The 25,966-nt window shown below is 43.8% G+C and overlaps 1 protein-coding gene across 1 annotated transcript; it reads left to right on the plus strand.

The window, feature by feature from the left end:
- The first annotated feature begins 231 nt into the window (after positions 1 to 231).
- On the plus strand, positions 232 to 25,787 carry Clca1 (chloride channel accessory 1). The gene is made up of 13 exons (XM_052178823.1): positions 232 to 393; positions 7,078 to 7,211; positions 9,193 to 9,345; positions 11,463 to 11,643; positions 13,271 to 13,489; positions 14,238 to 14,465; positions 15,980 to 16,154; positions 18,266 to 18,372; positions 20,568 to 20,783; positions 21,322 to 21,583; positions 22,572 to 22,742; positions 24,307 to 24,540; positions 25,307 to 25,787. The coding sequence occupies exons 1-13, from the start codon at positions 232 to 234 to the stop codon at positions 25,693 to 25,695; spliced, it is 2,631 nt and encodes an 876-aa protein (XP_052034783.1). The 3' UTR covers positions 25,696 to 25,787.
- Positions 25,788 to 25,966: the final 179 nt, after the last annotated feature.

The raw sequence follows: 25,966 nt of genomic DNA on the forward strand, positions 1-25,966 counted from the left end.
TTCCTTTTAATTAGAAACACTTAAAAGTACACAGTTTGGTTTTTAAACAACACTTCCTCTTATATTGTAGACAAATGTGGTAAAGAACCAATTCGGTTCAAGAGGTTAAAGGCCTATAATAAATCACCTCCAATAAGAAAACACGTCTATCTTGTGTGTGTGTGTGTGTGTATATATATATAGGAGTAAAGACACTTCAAAACCAACCCTTTCCAGAGGGAAAGCATCAGGATGGGATCTTTGAAGAGTCCTGTCTTCCTTCTGATTCTCCACCTACTGGAAGGGGTTCTGAGCAACTCCCTCATCCAGTTGAACAACAATGGCTATGAAGGCATCGTCATTGCCATAGACCACGATGTACCAGAAGATGAAACCCTCATTCAGCACATAAAGGTACGTCCCAGTGGCAATTACCTATGCTTCGACAAGTCCTAATTAGGCAATCCTCAGTAGGCATAATGTTGTGATAAAGGGGACCTGATTCATCTTGCTCTAGTTGCTTAACTGGCAATATATTTTTATGTCTGAATCTCAGATTCTTTATCTAGAAAAGGAAAAGAATAACTCTTTACCCACTATAATTTTTATGAGAAGCAAGGTGAGTACAATGCACATAACTCCGAGTTAGACGTGCTGTTGGCACTTAACAAATGATGGGTGTATTTACTGACTGAAGGTTGTCACTAAAATCTACTTTGCTCCGTAGAAGGCCAAATTCCTCTGTATTTGGCAGAAACGGGTAACTGCACAGCAGGCAATTTCTTTGCAGGATGTGATGTTGCCACCAGCACACATTAGACCCTGCTTTTACTCTACTTATAACTAACGTCTGATGTTAAACAGGAACCTGGGGTTCCTAACTTAAGGCTCTAGCTTAAGGAAGACCCTTCTAGTTGGCAGTGACTCTGCATCTTCCCAACCTGGAATCACAGAGTCATCTCAGGGCTGGTACAGGTGAGGGTGGGAGGTGGGAGTTGGAGGTGGGAGGGGGTTCCCCTTCTCTTCTCTTCTTGTCTGGGGAGATCTGGAAGAGTCATTCCAAAGGTCACCAGGTAGAGGTCTTCCAGAACAGTAAAGAGCTAAAAATAAGACTGAAACACGTTCTAACAGACCACCCAGAGTCCCCAGCCTGTCTGTAGCACATCCAGAGTCAGCACTGCAGAATGAGTGAGTGCCCTGCTCTGTAAAATGGGTTGATAACAAGCAGCTCTTCTACAGAGCTTTGGGGCAGCATATGAGAAGAGCATAACAGCATGTCGGACACTGTCCAAGCCGTGTGGACGGCAGTTGCTGTCCCTGAGTCTGTCACCCTCAGTTTGTTTTCCTGGTGCACTGGAGCAATGGTTTTAATCTATTGTATTTTCAATTTCTTATGTTTTTATTTGTTATTCTTTTTCACATATTAGTTTTATCTTGTTTATGCATTTCATTATCAGGCACCATGTTATCAGTAGTTTCATTATCACTTTTAAAGTTAGTTTCCTTCTTTGACAATTTCATAATCTATATAACACATTCTGACTAGTAGCACACACACACACACACACACACACACACACCCCTCCTTCTCTCCCATCTCCATCAGCATCCACTCACATCTCACAGTCTCATTCCTGGGTTCATGACTTTTAGTCTTGTCTAAAGTCTATTTCCATTTAGTGACAATCTGTGTGACAACTGGATGGGAATTATTCATGGGACCCTGGGTAAGGTCACCAGTGGACACACAAAGACAATGATTGTTTGCTCTGTCTTTCAGTCTCTGTTTCTCTGTCTCTCTCTGCCTCTCTCTCTCTCTCTCTCTCTCTCTCTCTCTCTCTCTCTCTCTCTCTCTCTCTCTCTCTCTCAGAATCTATCCAGCAAACAGTTGAACACTGAGGGTTAGAGCCCCCTGAGCCCCTCCTTCATTGGTCACCTTCTTATCCCTTCTGAAAGCATGTTCCTAGAACAAGAGAAGACTCTTCCAACAATCCCTTGTGAAGCAAACTCTGGAAAGTGGATTGTGGATGAAGAACCAGCTTGTCTGTCAGGGGTTCCTATCTAGACTATTACTCAAGCAGGGCGTGGAGGATGGAGGGATTCTGCTGCTTCCTAGGAAACCAAAAGGCCACCAGAGCATCTTCAGTACAGGGAAGTTCATGTCTGAAATTGATCATCCACCCGAAACCTAGAGTGGGCTTTTGATTGCCACAGCAAAATGAAACAGAAACTTTGAGAAAGAAATAAGGTAGAGAATGGGAGGGGGGAAGGGCTGGTTTGTTTCCGTCTCTGGCCAATATGTTTTAGGGACGTGCCGGGAAAGCAGGGCACATTATCTCTAACAACAGCAACCTGGAGTTTTGTGACGCTTCAGAGCCCTTCAGAGCCCTCACTACCTTTGGTGGGTTTCCGCTTGAAAAAAAAAATGTATTTCTCACCACAGTTATTAAATTAGCTTTCTAAACTGAGCAATGATTGAATTGTGTGGCTAAGTTGGCTTTCCCTACTTCCTTCTGAGCAGCAGGAACACAGTTTAGTAGAATGGTGTGCATCCTGAGGGCCCCTGCTGGCTGAGTAAGAGCCAGATCCTCCTATTTGATGTCCCAGGTCTGAAGAACTCAGAGACCACACCACCATGACTGCAGCTGCTGGTCTCTTCAATCTCTGCTTCAATAACCTTCCTTTTGAGGGGAGATTCTCTGCCTTGAGCTCTTGTTGGGACAGAGCTCCTGAGTCAGCAAGTCAGAGTTCTGGGGTCTCCCACCTGTGTATGTGGTGTCGGGTGCTATAGCAGCTCCGCCTGCCTCTCCTGGCCCTCATCAGCACTGCTACTGTTCCACGCTGAAGCCTTGGGAGGACATCCCACAGATGAAATTCGGGGAGACACTCCCTCTCTCTCTCCTTCTCTCTCTCTCCTCTCTCTCTCTCTCTCTCTCTCTCTCTCTCTCTCTCTCTCTCTCTCTCTCTCTGTCACTGTCTCTGTCTGTCTCTGTCTCTATTTCTCTTTGTCTCTGTTTCCCTCTGTCTCTGTGTGTGTTTCTCTGTCTCTTTCTCTCTGTCTGTTTCTGTCTCTGTCTCTCTCGATATATTTCTGTTTCTGTTTCTCTTTGTGTGTCTCTGTCTCGCTGTTTCTCTTTATCTCTACTTCTCTCTGTCTCTCTCTGTGTCTTTGTGTCTCTGCCTCCCTTCTCCTTCCCTCCTCACCCCATGCCCTCCTGTGTGTTCAGAAAAAAAGTAAAAATGGGAGCCTTCGGTGGTGTCTCTTCAAAGCACAGAGCCCAGGTCCTGTTTGGCTCGGTGACAGTGTCCCACTTTCACTCAGTAATTTGCTCAGTCAGCCAACGAGTCTTTCATTGATTTATATAACAAATATTTGCAAAGCAGTTACATTAGGTCAGGTGCAGGGATCCAGGAGCCAGCAATGTTCTATGCTTGTCCTTAGGCCCATCCAGTAATCAACAATGTCACACACACACACACACACACACACACACACACACGCCCTTCTCTCAGCCAGAGTTTAGATGTCTGTGGATGTGATGTCACACCTTCAGAATGCAGGACAGATGGCGCATGCCTCTACTAAACCATGTAAACAGGACCATTTACTTCATGCTGCCTGCACTCCGCCTTGGCAAGCATCAGCTAGTCATATTTCATGGGCAGAATTGTAGGCAGGTATTCATACGCAGTCAGGTTTACACCCAACCATCAAGCATTTGCTGATTTTAATTAAAAAAACATTTGGAGAAAGATAGCATGTTAAATTCTCCCAGTGATTGTTAAAATCTGGGCTTTGGGAGATAGATGTGCAAAGCACTAAGCTTGCTTTCTAAGTTAGAAAGGGAATCGTTATTTGAAATTGGGGAGGGGGGTAGGCATGGAGAACTTGAATAAATTCCCCAAATCTAACCACGGAGCAGGGCAGGAGCAAGACTCAGCTTAGTGCAGGGAGCTGAATATGACCTTCACACATCCAAGATGGGCGGTCCTCCTCCATGTCCTCTCCCACTGAGCACAGACTCCAGGAGACTCTGCAGGGACCCCTTTTTCTGTTATTGTTTCCCCAGTAGCAGCTACATAATGGAATAGTTCCTATTCAAATGAACAGACCTCATGCCTATGTCTCTTTAACTTAAATAAGCATTTCTTTCTCTTTTTTTCTTTTATTGGATATTTTCTTTATTTACATTTCAAATGTTGTCCTTTTTCCTGGTTTCCCCTCCAGAAACTCCCATCCCATCCCTGCTATCCCTGCCTCTATGAGGGTGCTCCCCCAGAGACCCCCTGCTTCAGCACCCTAAGATTCCCCTACACTGGGGCATTGGGCCTCCACAAGATCAAGGGCCTCTCTTCCCATTGATGCCTGACAAGGCCATCCTCTGCTACATATGCAGCTGGAGCCATGGGTCCCTCCATGTGTACTCTTTGGTTGGTGGTTTAGTTCCTGGGAGCTCTGGGGGCTCTGGTTGGTTGATATTGTTGTTCCTCTTATGGGGCTGCAAACCCTTTCAGCTCCTTCAGTCCTTTCTCTAACTTCTCCACTGGGGACTCGTGCTCAGTTGGATGGTTGGCTGAGAGCATCCACCCCTGTATTTATCAGGCTCTGGCAGAGCCTCTCAGGAGACAGCTCCTGTCAGCAAGCATGTCTTGGTATCAGCCAAGTGTCTGGGTTTGGTGCCTGCATGTGGGATGGATCGTCAGATGGGGCAGTCTCTGGATGGCTTTTCCTTCAGTCTCTGCTCCACACTTTGTCTCCATATTTCCTCCTGTAGTATTTTGTTCCCCCTTCTAAGGACTGAAGCATCCACACTTGGATCTTCTTTCTTCTTGAGCTTCATGTAGTCTGTGACTTGTATCTTGGGTATTCTGAGCTTTTGGGCTAATATTCAATAATCAGTGAGTGCATACCATGTGTATTCTTTTGTGATTGGGTTACCTCAGGATGATATTTTCTAGTTCCATCCATTTACCTAAGAATTTCATGAATTCATTGTCTTTAATAGCTGAGTAGTACTCCATTGTGTAAATGTACCATATTTTCTGTATCCATTCCTCTGTTGAAGGACATCTGGGTCCTTTCCAATTTCTGGCTATGAACATAGTGAAGTATGTGTCCTTGCTAATATGTCAGATCATCGTTTGGGTTTATGTCCAGGAGTGGTATAGCTGGGTTCTCAGGTAGTACTATGTCCAATTTTTCTTAACCTGCCATCTGTGGTCACTGTCTCCAGTTTCTCACCTCACTGTCCTGACTCCACAACCCCAGCACTGTTGTCTCTGTTCTGCAGACATGGCTCACACAGTCTTGTGAGCATGGCAAGGGACATTTTCCAACCTTGATCCCATCACTTCTGTTGTCCTCTCTTTGCACTGAGGCTCATTCCCTGGCCATCTCAGAGCACCAGGTTTCTCTTCTCTCCTTGTCAATGTTCATTCTCAGTCCTACCTGGACAATGTCCTCTTTCTACAGCACCCTGTCACAGTGCACCCCAGGAGGCCTGCAGGATGCTTGCTACTACTGCCTTATCATTTCTGAGAAATAAAGCTATGCACAACTTGCAAATACCAAATGATGCTGCTTCCTTAAATCTAACTCTTCATATTACATTAAAATGGAGGTTACTTTAACATGTAACATTAGGCTTAGCTTGACTGTTATGAGAGTCAGCAGGTATAAGGTCTCATATTCTCTTCACCATTGCTTTCTGAGACATGGAGAATTATACCTCAGGTGTCAGTTTCTCTAAGTTTTATTTTACAGTCAAGGAATGAAATGCAATGAAAGCACCAGATGACAGTAAGAATTAGTGCTAAGAAAACATTCTTCTTCCTAGTGTTGTTGTGCCAGGGAAATGTTAGTGGTCCCCCAAGACACACACAGGAGCCAATCTGATGCAACTCACAGCAGGGTATTTATTCTATTTGAGCTATCTCAGCCCCTGTTCCCAATGTACCACCATCATGCAGGACAGTTTTGGTGGTGGGATCCCCAAGTATCTATGGAGTCAAGATTTTATAGTAAGCAGCAAGCAGGGAATACGTGTGCAAGCATCTAATTGGAAAGCTACTGTAGACTTTATCATAATTGCCTGGTGCTGGGAGTCATAGCATAAACTTAACTTCTGTGTCCCTCTGCATTGGTGGTTATTAGGCAAGAGGTGGGCTTGTAATCTGAGGTGCAGGATTTTAGGGGGAATAACCCGAAGACACTGGTCTTGTTGAGGGTGTAACCTGGAGACACTGGTCTTGTTGGGGATTAGCCTAGAGACTGGAGCTAGGCTCAGGTTTTGTTGAGGGGCAGCTTGGAAACTAATGCTAGCTACCAGCCTATTAGTCTACCTGAGTTCAAACCTAGGTCAGGTTCTCTAAAATGGAGTCTGAACTTAAAAGCTTTGGCATTTCTGTGTCACATGTGTGATGTCATTTGTGAGGTAATCATGACAACATTTTCCCAGGCTATAAGTGGTAAAATCTGAGCTTATAATTAGAAAGTGTCTAATGTTCTCAGGAAGTGGTTAAGCCAGGATTAGCATGTGCCTCCAGAGTCTGTGTTGCTCACCATTGCTCTGTGGTGTGATCAATGTCTAGAAAGATTGCTTGCTGATATCAAGGAAGTCATGTCCCCTGCCTAGCTAGGCCTTTGAAAGGAAAATACAGATGCATCTTAAAATGACTTGTAACTCAAGTAACGTTATTAAACGTGCTCTCTCCTCCCAGGACATGGTGACGCAGGCCTCTCCATACCTATTTGAAGCTACAGGGAAAAGATTTTACTTTAAAAATGTTGCTATTTTGATTCCTGAGAGCTGGAAGGCAAAACCTGAATATACAAGGCCAAAACTCGAAACCTTCAAAAATGTGAGAATAAATTCTTTTTGACATCTATTTTCTTCTGTGGTCTACTGGTTGTTTGGTTTGTTGGTTGGTTGGTTGGTTGGTTGGTTGGTCAGTTAGTTAGTTGGTTGGTTGGTTGGTTGGTTGGTTGTTTCAGGGGAAATAGTGAAGAATGAAATGAAAATGTGGCAAAATCTGCCAACCACGAGTAAGGTCAATTTGTTTGCTGAAATGGTATGATCATCTTTTATTGTATTTCAGGCTGATGTCCTTGTGTCAACAACCAGCCCTCTAGGTGATGATGAGCCCTACACAGAGCACATAGGAGCGTGTGGAGAAAGGGGAATCAGGATTCACCTGACCCCTGACTTCTTAGCAGGAAAGAAGCTGCCTCTGTATGGCCCACAAGGTATGGACTCAGCTAAATCATTCCAGCGAACGGCATGTAACACACCAATTGTATGTTAAGTACTATACTCTCTTTCTAAGTAAGCCTGCATGCAGATGACAAACTGGAAACGAAGCTAACAAAACATAGATTTTCATTTAAAGCAAGGAATCAGAGACATGTGTGTCTGAACTATAATTTAACATTGGTTTGCATGCCTGCATAGGTGTGGCATTTTGGATTTATGAGCTACTATAATGCCAGGCAATTACAGTAAAACTATTTGGCCTGAAGCATTAAACTTCTATGGATTGATCTATGGGCTTCACTTGACGAACTTAAATTGCCTTCCTGCAGTTCATTTGATAGCCACCAGATGGCAACAGTGTGCTTAGGCTCACCTGATTTGAGTTCCTGATTCAGCAGGATTTGATTCCTGCTTTCATAGAATTCAGGAGGGCTCAGGCTCTTCATTTTTAACAGGTTTTCAGGCAGTGCAGCATGGCCAGTCTCTGCAGAGCAGACACAGTTACCTTGTGGTCATCTCCCAAAACTTGTCTCTGTTTCTCCCTGTGTGTGCATGTGTGCATCTCTCTCTCTCTCTCTCTCTCTCTCTCTCTCTCTCTCTCTCTCTCTCTCTCTCTCTGTGTGTGTGTGTGTGTGTGCATGTCTGTGTGTGCATGTCTGTGTGTGTGTGGTGATGGTGGTGGTGTTACACACCAGTAATCCTAGTACAGCTGAGGCAGAAGGATACTGAGAATGAGATCAGTCTGAACTGCACAGGGAGACCTTAAGTTCAATTCTTACAAAAATAAACTATCCTGTCAATATGAGCTGTATAAAGCAATCTTTGAGGGAAATATTCAAAGTACATGTATGTGCTTTATACGTATATACAAATGTGATTAGTTATTGAATAACTAGTGTTCTTGAATAACTAGTTTTGAAAGAATGATGTCTAAAAAGATTAGAATACTCCAGAATGAGAAACTTGAACAGAACTTGAAGGAAAATTCACTGCAAACCCTAAGAGCAGAGCAGGAGATTGGAGTTGATTTTCAGAGCGCCCCTCTCACCTAGCTATCTAAACTCAGCCCACCTTGAGTTATAATTCAGAAACACTAAGATACACTGACGTCACTAAGAGTAACCAAAATACAAAACACTTAATGGGTGTCTAATAATCTCTAGGTATGATGTGCACAGATAGAACAGGAGATAAATCATATTGCCTGTCTTCACAGAGATAAGCTTCAATGACAGCATAAAATGCAATCGTCAAATAAAGAGATATGGAACTTCAAAGGAGTCCCTAGTCTGGTCTGAGCATGTTAGGACGTCAGTTGGGTGGATCAAGGCTTGATTTTTTTTTTTCCCCTGATGCTTTGGAGACAGAATCTCAAAAAGATTTTGCTAACTCTAGCCTTGAACTAATGATCCTTGGACTTTAGCCTCTTGAATAGCCGGGATTACAGGCCCTGGCCACCGGTTCTAGCTGGAGGCTTGGTTTTGAGAGAAGAGAGCAGTGATTCTCACTGTGACAGGGAGAGACACCAGCAAGAGACGCCTGTGAGAAAAAGAGCCAGAGGTGAAAAGAGTCTGACTGACCCACCGCAAAATCCTGAGAAGTTTGTTGTGATGATAGAGCCCAAGAGCAGGGAGCAGGCTGGAGGTCCCAGGCATCTCCATGCTGCCCCAAGGGGTTGGACTGAACCCCTGTGCTGCAAGGCAGTTCTCTGATCCTGCCTGTCCTCCACAAGACCCAGCAGTCTGTGGTGGGGCAGCTGCCTGACCAGTGTATGAATAAATTCCTGGCTCTCACGGATTACATCAGAGACACACACGATAAATCAAAATAGATAATGTGCATTGTACAGGACTGCATGCTTGTCGTGTTTGGTTACACTCAGGAAATCAAGCTTCCAATTTTATTATTTAGGGAAGCAAAGCAAAGCAGGTATTTAGAGGCATGTTCTTCCTCGTGCAAGGTTGTTTCCCGTTTATTATCTTCTGCTCTTTGACTTTTTTCTCGCAGACAGGGCCTTTGTCCATGAGTGGGCTCACTTCCGATGGGGAGTGTTTGACGAATACAACAACGACCAGAAGTTCTACTTATCCAAAGGAAAACCCCAAGCAGTGAGGTATGTCTGACTTCGAGTCACCAAAACAATTTTAAAATGCAACAAAACTTTCCTTGAATTACCTTTAAAATACCAGTTTTCTCTCTCATTTTCAATCTCTAAGACACTCTTTATGTCTCTACGAAATGACCCATTTTTCTTACAAGCGGTTCTTCTGTTAACCGAGTTTCCCACTCTGTGAATCACTGCCAGACAGTCTTCCAGGTGTCCCTGCTTGCAGGTCACACAGACCACAACCCAGAGTCACATTGCTGACACGACCGAGTGTGGCTTTGAGTTTTCACATCTCCGCCAGTGGGCACCATTCCAACCCCCTGCTGTCTGTATTTCCCACTTGTCTTTTCTGAGCTTCCCTGCCACTAGATACCGGATCCTGGCTTAAGAGCAAGGCTGTTTTGTACTCGGTGCTTTCACGATCTAGAAATACCTATCAGCTGACTGCCATGCCCCCTTAAAGGAAAATTCATCAAAACATACTAACAATGTCCTTAGTTCCTTGTCTCCCAAACAAACCTTTTAAGTCTTTGCAAGCCCAGAAACTATTCTTGTCGTATGCTACATAAGATCTACGCAATCCAACAGTCTGAGCCATATTTAATAGAGAAATGCTAGGGACAGCAGCAGCAAGGAGAAAGAGTGTGGTCACAGTTGTCTCAGTTTATTTGAGGAAGTCATATTCAATTCAGCCACACACAAAACTAAGGCAGGGCAAAACAGGACACCAGAAGGGAAGAGAGGAAGTGACTCTTACACAGATAAGTGCCCCCCCACCCCCCACCCCCTACCTTCCCACCCCCACCCCATGGCAGATACTTTTTTTACTCACAGCCTACTGGAGGTAGAAGCCAGGGGGTAAGGCTTCACAGCCATTGTAGGCTATAGAGCAAGCAAGCGTGAGGTCAGTGTAGGATATAAGAAAAAGGGAAAGAAACAAAAAACAAAGAGAAAAAATTGAAAGGAAGTGAAATCCTAATAGAAAAGTATGGAAAGAGAAGACTATACTTCACAAAGGAAGAAATAAAAAATAGCTAGTAAACATAGGACATGGTCTATTTACTAGACGCTCAGAGGTTCAGATTAGACAAGGATGAGCTCATCTCCCCTTTGAAGGTTACCTTATGGAGCTGATGGGGCCAGAGATGGAGTTTAGAGTCATCCATCAATGTGACTCTGTAGACAGACAACGGCATGTGTCCGTTCTCCCATTTTCTCCTATTTCTCAAGCAACTGATTTCATGTTTAATGCTCCATTTTAAGCAAATAATAGACAAGTCCTATCAACAGATTTTATAAATATGGGCAAATTTCCATATGGAATTTGATGCACTTGACACGTGTTTCTGTTAGGTATCAAAAAAAAACTGAAAGAAAAAGAACATTTAATAAGTTAGGATGGATTTATATATCATCAAAAAATAAAAATCATTAAAACCACATTGTGCAAGAATGTGCTACCATGTTTATCTGTTCAGATTTGAAATATGCTACCTCTATATTTTTTTAATCAGAAAACAAAGCACTGTTTTGTTGACACAGAAAATCTCTCAACAAGCCAGACGTTGTTTATTTCTGATGGTGAAACATGTTTCTTTTTCTTCTGTCATTTTTATGAGTTTTCCAGTATTCTTTTATGTTTTCATTATTTATAGACTCAATTCTCTAGATTAAAAGAGAAATATGGGTAAGAGGATTCCATTCACAATAAAACCTATAAGCATCTAATATAAAAATGTAAGTGTCAATGAACACACAATCACTGTTCAAAAACTTTTTGGAATAAAACAGTTAGGATAAACATGGATGAGGTCAGCAAGTCCTGTGGGAAACTAAGAGGACTCCTGGTTTTCTAGAATGAGGAAGGAACTTGGATTGGAGCAGCCTATGGACTTCGATACTAAGTCATGCTCTTCTGGTTGAGTCTCCTCAGGTAGTATCTGGCAAGGGAAATGACATTGATGTAAATGTAGTGCTTTTGATATATGAGGAGATGTATATACTTCTTGGTTTAATGAAAAAGAATCATAGAGAAGGCCAAAAGAAGTCAGAAATTTTGGGTGAGTGGCAGACCCTTTAAGATGGCCACATTGCCTATGCGTTTAACCTTCATGTATTTTCAGATGTTCAGCAACCATTTCCGGTAAAAATGAAGTTCGTCGGTGCCAAGGAGGCAGTTGTATCTCTGGCGGAAAGTGCATCATCGACAGAGTAACAGGACTGTATAAAGAAAATTGTGTGTTTGTACCAGATCCACACCAGACCGAGAAGGCGTCTATCATGTTTAGCCAAAACATCAATTCTGTAAGTGCCTTCTTTCCACCATGCTTGTATAAATTCAGTGAGGATGGTTTGGTTTTGGTTTTGCCCAGGCGTTCCCAGGGAAGAACGAGTTATAGACCAAAATTTAATGTGTCTGCCAGGTTTAGAGCCCAACTGTACAGTGGGATGGCAAAGGAATCTGTTGACATTGTTCATTGCACTCTAAGACCATGGTGGACTGAGGGATGTTCTCTCGAAGAGGGATAGACAATGAGGACATTTGGGGGGGTGAATGGAGGCAGGTGTACTAAGCAGGTGATGGAGAAGGAACTCCCTGGTAAGGAATCCCAAGCCAAGGGAGAAGAAAGCAGGCAAGTCTGAGAGCCAATAAGATAAAAAGAAATTAAAGATTTAGACTACACAGCCAGAGTAAGGTAGGGAAGAGACGGAAAAGCTGCAGTTTGTCACTGCCTTTTGTTATGTGAGCTGCAAGGCTTACACAACCCACACAAAGGGACTCGAAGGGCTAAGGAGATATGGCTCGCATGGTAAAGGACCTGCTGATTGAGCTCAGAGGACCTGACTTCAGATCCCCAGAACCTATGTAACAAGCCAAGGGTGCCAGCATCAAGAGATAGAGATAGGTGGATTTCTGAAGGCAAATAAAATCCAGTTTCATCAAAGAAATGGATTTCAGATTTACTGGGAAATCCTGTCTCAAAAAACTGAAGGCTGAGCGTGAGTGGGAAAGACACCTACCATTCACTTCAGGGTCCACACGAGCACACTTGCATGAGCATACACACACACACACACACACACACACACACACGTCTGCATACACAACACACATAGAACACCACATAAGGTATGCATATAAAGAGTGTTACATGGTAAAGTAAAAGAGAAAGGTTCTCAAACAGCTGTGGGGCGAACATATTGGAGAAACCTGCAAGGTCAGACAAGCCATGACTGCATCGTGAAGGAAAAGATCCTGAGGGCTCGTATGATGGAGATTTTACTGAAATTGGGGATGGAGGTGATAACAAACTGTAAGCAGGAAGAAAGGTCTAGATCTTGGTTGCTTTATAAAGGGAGTAGAGCAGAAATGCTTTATAAAGGGAGTAGAGCAGAAATGTCCTGTTTTCTTGACCTGGTTGACCAAGGGCATAGTGCCGACATCAAATAGGAAACGTGCAAGGACATGAAGAAGCACCCAGGGAAAATGATGACATCATTATGGAGACATGGGGTCTGAGAAAACAGATTCAACGATGGATTCTAGGGAGACCTGGAATGACGCGTGTTCAAGGTTGAATGCGACATGTTGGTTAATGGGGTTCAGAGAATGAAGGAACAGAGCTTGTCAGCGTGAGGACACAGAGACAAGATCGTATTGAAGAGTATGGGATGACGAAAGGTGACATCTCGGGTAGAGAACCTGAGGAGTAAAGGAAGTCACCTTACAGCAGGCAGGCTTTCACTGTGTGACAGCACAAAAGGTCGGATGACAAGGCTTGAGACAGGCTGCACGCCATGATTTCCCCAGACACGCGGTGTGCCATTGAGACTGAGCCATGGCGGTCGGCCAGCAGAGGAGCCTGGGTGTGGGGAGACTCGGGGATTGTTTGTCTAGATGTGTTAACTAATATTGTATTGGCAATTTCAGGTGGTTGAATTCTGTACAGAAAAAAACCACAATCAAGAGGCCCCAAATGCCCACAACCAACGATGCAATCTCCGAAGCACGTGGGAGGTCATCCAGGAATCTGAGGATTTCAAGCAAACCACTCCCATGACGGCCCAGCCACCCGCACCCACCTTTTCACTGCTGCAAATTGGACAAAGAATTGTGTGCTTAGTTTTGGACAAGTCTGGGAGCATGGTGGTAGGTTCACTGAGCCTTCGTCTTTGAGACGTGGATCGTAGGTGTGAGCATGATGCAATCTGGAGTGCAATTTGTACTTGGTAGAGAACAAACACAACAGGAAGGTCAAACCCAGCCTTAGCTTTGTCATTGGAAATGCCCGTCTTGGGCTGGAGAGATAGCTCAGCTGGGAAGGTGCTTGCTTTGCAAGCATAAGGACACAAGTTCAAGACCCAAAGCTCACCTGTGATTCCAGCACTGGGCAAGTAGAGGCAGGAGAATCCCTGTGGCTTTGACCAGTGAGCTCTATGTGATGAAACACACACACACACACACACACACACACACATATTGCTCACATTGCCTCATTGTACAGACTCAGTATCAACTGTCCCCTTTGTCAGATTAAAATAACATCAACTTATGAGCAAAATTCTGATTAATAATATAAGCTTAATATTATTCATGTTTTGCTGCCATAACTAGGCCGAGATTTCCACATAAGCCTTATTTAGACCTCTTACTAATGCATTGTATTGCAGGAATTTTGTAAGATAGCTTTTTGCCTTTTGCTATTTAGGCAAAAGCTCTAAAATCTTACCCAAAGTAGATGCCAGGCACAAGCAGAAAGTATCTACCATAAAAGGATACAGCTTAAGTACACACTTATTTTTAAGGCAGCCACCTCTAAACTCCCTTTAACCTGGTCTGTGGCTAGTCTGATCACATAAGGGCCAACTTGACCGCTTTTCTCTGCTTTCCCTTTCAGAATGATAACCGTCTGAACCGAATGAACCAGGCAAGCAGGCTTTTCCTGCTGCAGACTGTGGAGCAGGGATCCTGGGTGGGGTTGGTGACCTTTGACAGTGCCGCCTATGTACAAAGTGAACTCATACAGTTAAACAGCGGTGCCGAAAGAGATCAACTGATCGGCCACTTACCCACAGTATCTGCAGGAGGGACTTCTATATGCTCTGGGCTTCAGGCAGCATTCACGGTAAGGCGTGCTCCGTTGTTGTGGTTTGCAACTGTCTTTGATTTTTTTTTCTCCTATGGAATTTTCATTTCCAGGGTTTTCACACATGGCTGGTGTCTGATTGAATTATATGACCGAGGACAACGAGGTGATGGGAGGGTTAGAGATACAGGGACTTTAATGCCTTCAGAGCTAGTATGGATTCCCTCCTTCATGCTTCTTCATAGGCATTCAGGGATTCTGCATGCATCCCTGCCCTCCAAATATGTCTGATGTGCCTCCTCCATCCAGCTCGCCTAGGTTACACATTCTCGAGCGCTATGGCAGGATCACTGAGTCTTACCTGGTGACTCAACTTTGTGTTCTGCAAGAAACATGGAATCTGCAGCCGATATTTCATGACACGCAACAATTACGAGAAATTAAGCAAAGGGACCCAAACCAGGCCACAGCTCTTACTTCTTAGTCCCTGAAGCACTTGGTCAGACCAGGGCCATGACCACAGCTCTCAGATTCCTGGGCATTGGCTCTTTCCCATGCCCATGGTCTCTGTCCACTCTGTCCACTCCCTTCTAACATCATCGAGGTCAAGGACCCCAAGACACGTGATCTCCTGTCAGCACTCAAATAGAGAATGCAGTTGTTGGGAGACATCTCCTGTGCCTCCACCTCCCCCCACACCCTTCTGGCCATTCATTCTTCATCCACGGAGTGCAGTGGGGGTGAGGGACTTAATCTGGACTGCTCGCCCTGCATGCTGGTCTCTTTCCATCCTTGCAGTGATATGTAGAGTCCAGTTTTCCTCAATGGATCATGTGTGCTGTTAATTAATTTTCTTCCCATTATAATCTTATTTATCATTAGCAGATGAACTGTCCTCTTATTATCTAGGTACACAGATATTTTGGATATGGTGTGGGAGAATCAGTAGGCCATAGTCCTACTTGTCTATGTAGGAAGTTTGATGCCTTTGTAGGCTACATGGATGCTGTTTCAAAAAACAAACATCAAAAGTCATGTGTGCATGCCTGCAAGCATGAGTGTGTGTGTGTGTGTGTGTGTGTGTGTGTGTGTTGTAAAAACAAAGTGTTTGCTTTCATCAGAAGGGGCCATTAAAAGGTAACTATCTGTGATCTGGTTCACACTGTCCAGCAGGAGTCTATACAGTTGATATTATGAGATAGTAAAAGGCTGAAGTTAAAATCTCCTGTAGGTCCGTTATCCCTCACCTGATTCCTGCTGTTTGTGAAGGCCTCGTGAAACCTCTCAATGCTTCTTAGAGAGAGACCAGATGAAGGAGACTCAAAGCCCCTGCCCATCTCTCAGAGCACCCTGCATTTCACAGCACCCTGCCAGGGCAGGCTAACAGCACAAAGAGATCACTGTTGAGTTCCATGATGCAGCGTCACTGCTGGACCGATGCTCCTCCAGTGTTCCCTCTACAATTGCTCCTTCTTGTCCTGGGTAAAGGCAGTGTCCACAAACACCCTGGCCACCTCAAGACGAATAATCCCTACTCTTAATCACATTCTTAGGTGATAAAGAAGAAGTATCCAACTGATGGATCTGAAATTGTGCTGCTGACCGACGGGGAAGACAACACCATTAGCAGCTGCTTTGACCTGGTGAAGAAGAGCGGGGCCATCATCCACACGGTGGCCCTGGGACCGTCTGCTGCCGCAGAGCTTGAGCAGTTGTCCAAAATGACAGGTGAGGGAAGATCTGAAGGGACATACTGAAGGACCCCGAGGTCCAGTGACTTGAGGAGTCAGGAAAAGTAGGAAACGGAGAGATGGAGTAATCTCAGCCAAGTAGCTATGCATCTCCCAAATGACCATTAGAACTGACTCCACCCATTCTCTTTAAGGTCTTGGTTCCAGGACTAGGCCAGATTGCAGTGACAGTGCTACACCCTAGTGACAACTCAGAGAAACCTTCCTGGTCACCTTATGAGTGAGGGAAGAGGGGAAGAGGGGAAGAGCCTGGTGAACAACCAGAGGCTACTTCAGTCAAACAGTGCACGGGCAATTTCTCCACAAAAAAAGCAAAGCAAAACAAAACAAAAAAAGTGTGCTGTATCTAAGTCTCACACACTAACAGACTGTGCAGAGAGGTTCCTCTGACCAGACTTCTTTTGCAGAATCAGTGAACATTTTCTATTGGTGCTAATATATCTGTCCATGTTCTCTAGAAGCAGGGCCTGAGATGAAGGCTTTAGTACACACAATTGTAGAAAGGGAGCTCACAAAAGAAAAGAAATGGAGGACAGACAGAGCAGAAAACAGAGAAAAGAATGGAAGCAAATTCACACCATACCGTCTCTCTAGTTGAGGGGCCTACAGACTAGAAACACAATACAAGCTTGATCCTCCCTGGAGACAAAAGGACTCCCCCTTTGCATTGCTGCATCCAACAGTCAATGGGCATTTATTGTTGGAGCAGAGCAGAGATAGGAATCACTTTTCTGTGTAGGATGGCCCTTTGGGGTAAGGCAATCCTCTGGAGAATGAGGCCGCCATTTGTCACTAGTAGCCAACACTTAGAACAAAGCAGACTTTCACTCACCTGGAGGAGGACACATGGGCCACCAGCAGTACTAGAGAAACACCATCCCTAACTTCGGGTGCTATTTAACAGTTTAAAAGTGACTACCCATGATGACTCAGTGTTCACAGGTGCTTGCTGCCAAGCTCACAACCTAAGTTCTGTCCCTGGAACCTATGAGACATCTTCTGCTCTTCATGCACGCACACCATGATGTGTGCACACACTAGTAAATGAGTATAAAAAATAGAAGTGGCTTCCTATACACTACTTCAGCTACGCCTATCCTCAATGCCTGTCTTAGTTAGGGTTTTACTGCTGTGAGCAGATACCATGAGCAAGGAAACTCTTATAGGGACATTTAATTGGGCCTGGCTTACAGGTTCAAAGGTTCAGCCCTTTATCATTAAGGAGAGAGCATGGCCGCATTCAGGTAGGCATGGGGCAGGAGGAGCTAAGAATTCTACATCTTGTTCCCAAGGCAAACAGGAGAAGACTAACTTCCAGGCAGCTAGGATAAAGGTCTCAAAGCCTACCCCCACAGCAACACACCTCCTCCAGCAAGGCTACACCTCCTAATAGTGCCACTCCCTGGGCCAAGCATATTCAAAACACCACAATACCCAAGCTTCCAGGCTTAGAATACTAACCTTTCTTTTTCTATACATCCCAATTTTCTTTAACAGTCTCTTTGTCTACTGTTATTTTTTTTTATATTGTCACACATGTATCTTTCTTGATTTGGTGATTTGAGGCACAACTTTAAAACCCAGTCTGTTAGAACTGCATTTAAATAAGAGTAAACCAACCAGTGTGAACTGTGGTTTAATAGACTCTCGTATGGACGCACATGACCCTTAAAATGTAGATGTTGTTGGGGATCTGAACACACAGTTTGGATAGCTTCATGATGGGTGTCCCTGAATCTATTCATCACTAGGATTGAAAATTTAGTATTGACGGGGCCTGGTGGTGTGAACCTGTAATCCCAGTGGTTGGGGAGGTAGAGGCGGGAGGATCTGGAGTAAAGGTCATCCTTGGATAAATAATGAACTTAAAGCTGGCTTGAGCTATAGAAGACTATGTCTCAGTACGTTCATATATATGTTTATGTGTGTGTGTGTGTGTGTGTGTGTGTGTATCGACTTGTGAGAGTTAATATGCACATATATTTGCTATTGATCTGAATTGTGTATCCTGCTATCTTAGCTATAGATGAAATGTTGCAAATGCTCACTTCTTGGAAAATAACTTCTGACGCTATGGTTGTATTTTAGGAGGTTTGCAGACATATTCTTCGGATCAGGTGCAGAACAATGGTCTTGTTGACGCTTTCGCAGCTCTCTCCTCAGGAAATGCGGCTATCTCTCAGCATTCCATCCAGGTCAGAGTTCTCAAGTTTACTTATCTTTTTAAAAGATTTATTTATTTATTTTAGATATAAGTACACTGTAGCTGTCTTCAGACGCACTAGAAGATGGCATCCGACCTTATTACAGATGGTTGTGAGTCACCATGTGGTTGCTGGGATTTGAACTCAGGACCTTATGAAGAACATCAGTGCTCTTAACAGCTGAGCCATCTCTCCAGCCCCCTCATGTCTACTTATAATCAGTCTAGACTGCTGGATGCTTTGAGTTCTACATCTCTTTTTGTATTAATTAGAATGCAGAGTCTTCAGCTTGACATCAGACATTATGCTCTACACGTAAGCTCCCTTATTTAACTGAGGCAGTTCACATTTACTTATTTTATAAATATGCCTAATAATTCCTTGTAAGCATTTGCTAGCAAGCTCCCTCTGTAATATATTTGCTTGCATTGTCTTAAGATCATTACACTTTCTAAGGACAAGTGTGCAGACACTATGTGACTTTTTTTTCCATTGCCTGAATTCCTAAGCTTTGCCATGACTTTCCTGTAGCAGAGACACAGCACTTTGCACCGCAGTCCATTCAGACTCCCAAATCTTGATCCTGAGTGTACCATTACCTTAATCCTCTTAAGTATGGAGCAGAAAGCCCTGGGCTTGTCTGGTTCTAAAATGCCAAGAAGCTCAAATTATCTTTCAAATATCTTGGGCCTATTTTGGGGAAGGACAAATGGACTCCAAAGTGCTCCATTAGATTCCATAACTGCAGAGACTGCATGTGTGATTTTCCCTTTTATTCTTCTTTCAAACATTGCATCCCAACTCTGTAATTTCTCCTTCCTTCTCTCCCCCTTTCTCCCCTCCCCCAGCCTCCCTTGCCCACCTCTCTTCTCCCACCAAATCCACACCACCAACACTGCCTTCCCTCAGGAAGAGCAGGCTTCCCAGCGACATCAACCAAAATGGCACACCAGGCTACTCTAAGAACTGGCACATAGCAACACACCAAGGCTGGACAAGGCAGCCCAGTAGGAGGAAAGAATAAACAACCAGCACAGTGTGACTCTCAGTCTTCCACAAAGTCTGTGTAGCCTTGGAGGAATAGTGGCATCAAAGCCCAGATGACAGGGTTCAAAACAACAGGATTTGTGGCCAGCTGAAATCCTGCATTTCCAAGCTGGGGAGGCAGCAATGGCTCCAGTGTTGGTTCTCCTGCGGGAAAGCTTAAAACTCAAGGGCCTTGTTTTGCAAAGAAGCAGATGTGCTCTAACAGAAAAGTAATTCACTGCGGAAAACTCCCAGGCATGTCTATGATTTTGCTTTTAATTTAAGAAAACTAACAGGGAAAGAGATGGAAAGGTGAGCCGGAGTCATGTCCTAGCCTACGATGAGAATGAGAGTCCTTTACGTCCAGACTCATGATCTACCAGGGGGACCAGAAAGCCTGGCTCCGAGTCCATTACTTCTTCTACTAGGTATCCACTGGGAGGTACTGAATTACTATGAAAGAGACAACTCTCAAAACCACGTTTTCTACAGAAGCTCTTTCCTATTTCCATCCCTCCTCCGTAGCAATCCCATTCCATCCCAACGAGCGATCCCCTGCCCAGGGGTTTATTTCATTTGCCATCCCAAGGACTCCCATGATGCTTCAGTTAGTAACTTGTAATTCTTTATAATTTATATAACTTCTCCATGGGTTAGGGGTGAGTGCAGCCAGTCCTTCTTGGGATTTAGTGCAGTCAGAGATATACTAGTTAAAACACAATGGGACGGCCATCAAAGGACAGCCAGGGACAAAATTTCATCAAAGATCACAGGAAGGTGGTTCACACGTCCTAAGAGATAGGTATCAGTGAAAGCTTCATGAAGAAAGCGCCATTTGCCCTGAACTCTGGAGGATCAATAAGACTCAGACGAGCAGGGAGAAGTAACCATGTCTGGAAGAAGCAAAGAGCAGGAAGCTGGGGGTTCATAGACGCTTAGAGGGAGGCGGTCGTCTGAGTAGAGAAGGCAGAAGCATGGAAACTTGAAGCTGGAATAGCGATTTAGAACTAAGTCCGAAATGATCCTAAACACCAAAGAAAGGGCCCGAGAATACCTTTGAGGCCTTTGAATTGGCTCCTGGCAGTCCGGTCTCACGGGATGTGAGACCATGAGATGTACAGTGTACTGTCCAGGAAGTAAAGTGTTGATCTTCTCAACAGCTGGAGAGCAGGGGAGCTAATCTCCAGAACAACCAATGGATGAATGGCTCCGTGATCGTGGACAGCACGGTGGGGAAGGATACCTTGTTTCTCATCACCTGGACAACGAATCCTCCCACAGTGTTTATCTGGGATCCCAGCGGAGTGGAACAAAGTGGTTTTGTACAAGACAAAACCACTAAGGTGGCCTACCTCCAAATCCCAGGCACCGCTAAGGTATGGTGTCAGCTTCCTTGTAGACGAGACAAAATTGTTTTACGAATAATTGTAGAATTTTTAAAAAAGAGAGTGATTATTGAGAAAACAGTGAAAATTCTTCATTCATTGAAGTCACCCTGCTAGTTAAGACAAGAGAGAGAGAGAGAGAGAGAGAGAGAGAGAGAAGGGTAATTTTATGTCCCCCAAAGGAAAGGGAAGCAGTTGGAATACACAGCAGTTGGGATGACAAATGATCCTTGATGGTTTGGGATGACAAAAATTCCTGTCCCTCCTATGCCTTGGAAACTCCAGGCATTGATCAATGAGGTCACATCCTCAAGCCTCATCATCCCTAACTAGGTTTGTCTTGACTATGGGAGTCACACAGTCAGTCCAAACACCCTCATGCTTACCTTGACTGGCAGAGAATCAAGTACATGCATATCTTCTCAGACATGCTTGCTGCACACTTTAGTCACAGAGGCATTTCTTGTAAGTGGCAGTGAAGTTAGGTCTTTGACACTCACTGGAAATATCTGCATCTTTTCTTGGACAGGTTGGCTTTTGGAAATACAGCATTCAAGCGAGCTCACAGACTCTCACTTTAACCGTCACCTCCCGTGCAGCAAGTGCTACACTACCTCCTATTACAGTGACCCCAGTAGTGAATAAGAACACAGGGGCATTCCCCAGCCCTGTACCAGTGTATGCAAGCATTCGCCAAGGAGCCTCACCTATTCTCAGGGCCAGTGTCACAGCCTTGATTGAGTCTGTGAATGGAAAAACAGTAACCCTGGAATTACTGGATAACGGAGCAGGTAACCATCAAAGAAACTAGAAATTAGATCTTCTTCTAAGACACCACCACCATGGAATGGCTGTCAGGAGCTGCCTACTGCAGGCAGTCAGCAACAGGGAACCTAGCACTGGAGATCAAAGTGTTCCCTATATCCTCATGTATAACTCCGAATGCTGAGAAACAGGAGGAAAAGTCCAGCCTTAGCCTCCACAGTGCCAAAGTGCATTGAATTTAACAGGATTAGAGATTACACAGAACTTTATCCCTTCCAAACTAAGGGAAGAGGAGGAATAATAGCCATTTTCTGTCAAGTCCACAACCTCCTCAAAATGTATGCACATACAGACATATATATCTTCATTTTTATGTTCACCACACACCTTTTAAGTACTGCTATCTCTCCATTACTGGCGAGGAAATAATGTTACACTTTTAAAACAACAGTTATAAATTCCAGCACAGTTGTAAATGATCACCATATCCATGTGGACTTTAGGTTAAGCTTGCTCCCCAGGTGAAAAACTCTGCCCATCTGTCTTGCACTTTAGAAATCTATCAGGAAGTAATGAATTCTGTATTTCGTTTGTAGAAGGTGTCTGTTTACTGTGACACAACTTCACTGGAATGAGGTTTATAAATGAAGTTTCTACCTAAACATCCCCTGGGGATGGTTTGCACTTTTCTTTCCAAATCATGTACATAGAACAGTCTGATTTGACTTGACAGATAATTAGTGAGTCGATAGCTCATGACAGATGTGGGAAATGGCCTCTGACTTCAAAAGGGAAGGACAGTTCAGGGTGAGAAGATTTACATATAAGTATATATGTGTGTGTGCACACACAGTGTAAATAGTATCCATCATTCTATATATAATCAAGCCTCAAGGTCTTTTGTAGAGAATGTTTATTTTCTCTGTATAATGTTAACTCACATATGGATAGATGGAAATACAGGTATCCAGTTGCCTTCAGGATTCTCATGAATTCCTTCGTCTTCTTGTCAAGGTGCCGATGCCACCAAGAATGACGGTGTCTACTCAAGGTTTTTTACAGCTTTTGATGCAAATGGTAGATACAGCATAAAGATATGGGCTCTGGGAGGAGTTACTGCAGACAGACAGAGAGCAGCATCTCAGAAGAACGGAGTCATGTACATAGATGGCTGGATTGAAGATGGTAAGTGATCTGGAGGGAAGACTGAAAGACGTGGGTCTAGAAGAACCATTAAGCCTGTGAGGCAGAAGAACGTAAGACAACCCTTGGTTTCTGAGTCTCTCCTCTACCTTATTAGCATTTGTGACTGGGTGATCTTTTGTGCTGAGTGCACTCTTGTGTCTTGGAGGATTCTGTTGTATTGCTGGAGTCCACCACTAGGTACCAGTGACAGCCCCACCCCCAAGTTACTACATTCAGAAATGTGCTCAGTTATCCTCTGCTGTCCCATGAGACAGCAAAATACTCCATTTGAAAACCAGTTAGGCAGGTCATAACGTTTAACCACTTTGTTTCCAAATCACATCATGTGCGAGATAAAATGTAACAACTCTATGAGATTCACTTTCTTCCATTGTAAAATAAACTGTCTTGGAGGTGAGCAAGCCCCCCTCCCCACCAAACACTTGCCACCAAGTAGGAAAAACATGTCTTTAAGAAATAAGACATTCCACACCATTCTGGGTTTAAAACATTTGCGCAGGATTGAGAGCAACAGAGTCTAAAGGATACCAGGACTTGTCTTTTATTAAAACCAACAAAACAAATTGTTTTTAAAGAAGTGGAATTTGTGAGAAGTTCTGCGTAATGATGTATTGTGATAGGAATGGCTTTGTTGAATATGGATTCTGAGAGCATAATCAGCTAAGCATGCCACAGTAGTTTTTGAAGCACAGACTTAGCTTTATATGAGTGTGAAGCAAAGTCTGTAATTGCTACCTGAATAAATTCCCAGGTCATGATTGAGACAATTGGGTGGAGCATCTTTTCAATCTTAGCATCCAGAGATGGAGGCAAGAAGATTAGAGGTTTGAGACCAGCCTGAGCTACATACTGAGACATTGTCTCCAAATAAAAAGAGAGAACATTGCCATTGAAATTCTTAACGTAAACTATCTCATGGTAAATTACCACCAAGCAGGAAAGACAAAGCACATATATGGAAAATGTGAAAATTGCATAAATTAAACAATCAAGGAAAGTCTCAAAAGCCAAGGAGATCAAGTACCAAATAAATGGGAGAGGATGGCACGCAAAATATTATCAAAGTGATGCCAGGCTTCTTTGGGTGAGAGCGTGTTTAAACAGACTCAAAATGGACGTTGTAGAAGACAGGAAAACAAGGGGCCAGTGAGATGGCTCAGTAGTTAAAGGCGCTTGCTGCCGCTAAGCCTAATTGGAGTTCCCCTGCACTCCACGTGGTGGCAGGAGAGAAATCACTCCTCTAAATTGTCCTCTGGCCTCCACATACTCTCCTTCTACAAAAGTAATTAAATAAATATGCTTTTAAATTAAAGACAAAATATGAGAGAAGAAATACAATTCTAAGTTTTATAAGTAAAGAAAGGAAGACCTCCCTTTGCTCATTTTCTTCTTATACAACCCAATTGGGGTCTTGTTACAAGACTTTAAAGTGGGTTTTGTTGGTAGAAGGCAGGAAGAATGGGAAGGAAGATCCAGTAGAAAAATGGGATGGCTATCCGTTCAGTGATGGTGTTTTCGATGTTTTGAATAAATTTTAACACAGGTGAAATAAAAATGAATCCACCACACTCTGAAAGTGGTAATGTCCAAGACAAGCAGCTGTGCTTCAGCAGGACATCTTCAGGGGGGTCGTTTGTGGCCACCGGTGTTCCCTCGGCTCCCATTCCTGACCTCTTCCCGCCATGTCAAATCACCGACCTGAAGGCCAGCATCCAAGGGCAGAAGCTCGTGAATCTGACGTGGACGGCTCCTGGGGATGATTATGACCACGGGAGAGGTAAGACCCATGTGCAGACCCTGGAGAGGAGCTCACCAACCAAGCAGAGGTAGTGCTAGGAGAAGGAGACACAAGGTGGGGATCTCAATTGGCTTCCGAAATTAAAGGCGCATAGATTTTAAAATCTAAGAAGCTGACCTTCTTAAGGAATAACACGTTTTTATGTCAGAAAAGAAAACTTCAGGATTTTGTGTTTTGTTTTTGTTTGTTTACTTGTCTGTTTGTTTCTGACAAATAAGGTTTTGTGGTGTTTCTGGAGACGGACTGTGAATAGAGAGTAAATATCCTTGAAAGAAATTTCCTGTCCTACTAGTAGTCTTTGACTCTCAAATATAAAAGTTAGATCTGGGGTAGAACCTAAAGGCTCCTCTGTTTTTAGCATGTGTTTATGAAATGTATGGGCAGCTTGCTGACCTAAAGAACTAGAATGTGTGTTTTAAGACCCTCTGAGCATGTTAGTGCTCAAGAAACACTAGCACCAACCTCTCCTCCAATTAAGGGAATAATAATCAGTGAGCGCCCTCCTTCCTCAGCCAAGCACCAGGCTCAGGAACTCTGACCGAGGCCTTAAGCCACCACTGAGCCAACTTTATATCCACCACTTGGCTAAGAATAACAAGTGTACACGGTAGATGACAGCTCTTGTAATTATGGTTACTTGGTTCCATTCATCCGCTGTAACGTCTTTGAGATGATGTAATTCCTAATAGAGTTTTTAAAGATCAAGATTTTATTTATTTATTTATTTACTTATTTTTAATTTTAGCTTCCAACTACATCATCCGAATAAGCACAAGTATCGTTGATCTCAGGGACAACTTCAACACCTCACTCCAAGTGAACACTACCGATCTTATCCCCAAAGAGGCCAGCTCTGAGGAAATCTTTGAGTTTGAACTGGAAAGCGACAGTTTTGGAAATGGCACAGATATCTTCATTGCTATCCAGGCTGTGGATAAGTCCAACCTGAAATCGGAAATCTCCAACATTGCACGGGTATCTGTGTTCATTCCCGCTCAGGAGCCGCCTATTTCCGAAGACTCAACTCCCCCTTATCCTGAAGTCAGCGTCAACAGCACGATTCCTGGCGTCCACGTGCTATCGATAGTGTGGAAGTGGCTGGGGGAAATGAAGGTGACACTAGGGTTGCACTGAATTTACAGGCAAGAAATCAATGTCATTCCTTTCATTGTAGAATTTTCTAATGTATTTTAGACTTCCTGTAGGGGGCGATATAGTAACACTCGAAGCTGTGAAACTGGTTCCGGGTACATTAAAAATTATCTGTTCAAATCCAACAGTGTTCTTGTTGCTCAGTCTTTGGGTGGTAATTTGAATGCTTGCAATTGTTGCTTGTACCAGTAGGTGGGAGTAGATTTGAATTTGTCCTAAGGAATTCGGCCAGCTAACAGTGAGAGTCAATTGT

Source organism: Apodemus sylvaticus, chromosome 4, assembly GCF_947179515.1.
Source record: "Apodemus sylvaticus chromosome 4, mApoSyl1.1, whole genome shotgun sequence".
NCBI lineage: Eukaryota > Metazoa > Chordata > Mammalia > Rodentia > Muridae > Apodemus > Apodemus sylvaticus.

Coding starts and splice junctions, on each gene's coding strand:
- Clca1 (XM_052178823.1), top strand. CDS start 232: ATGGGATCTTTGAAGAGTCCTGTCTTCCTTCTGATTCTCCACCTACTG. Junction 16,155..18,265: donor GCAGTTGTCCAAAATGACAG/GTGAGGGAAGAT, acceptor GTTGTATTTTAG/GAGGTTTGCAGACATATTCT. Junction 24,541..25,306: donor TGATTATGACCACGGGAGAG/GTAAGACCCATG, acceptor TTTTAATTTTAG/CTTCCAACTACATCATCCGA.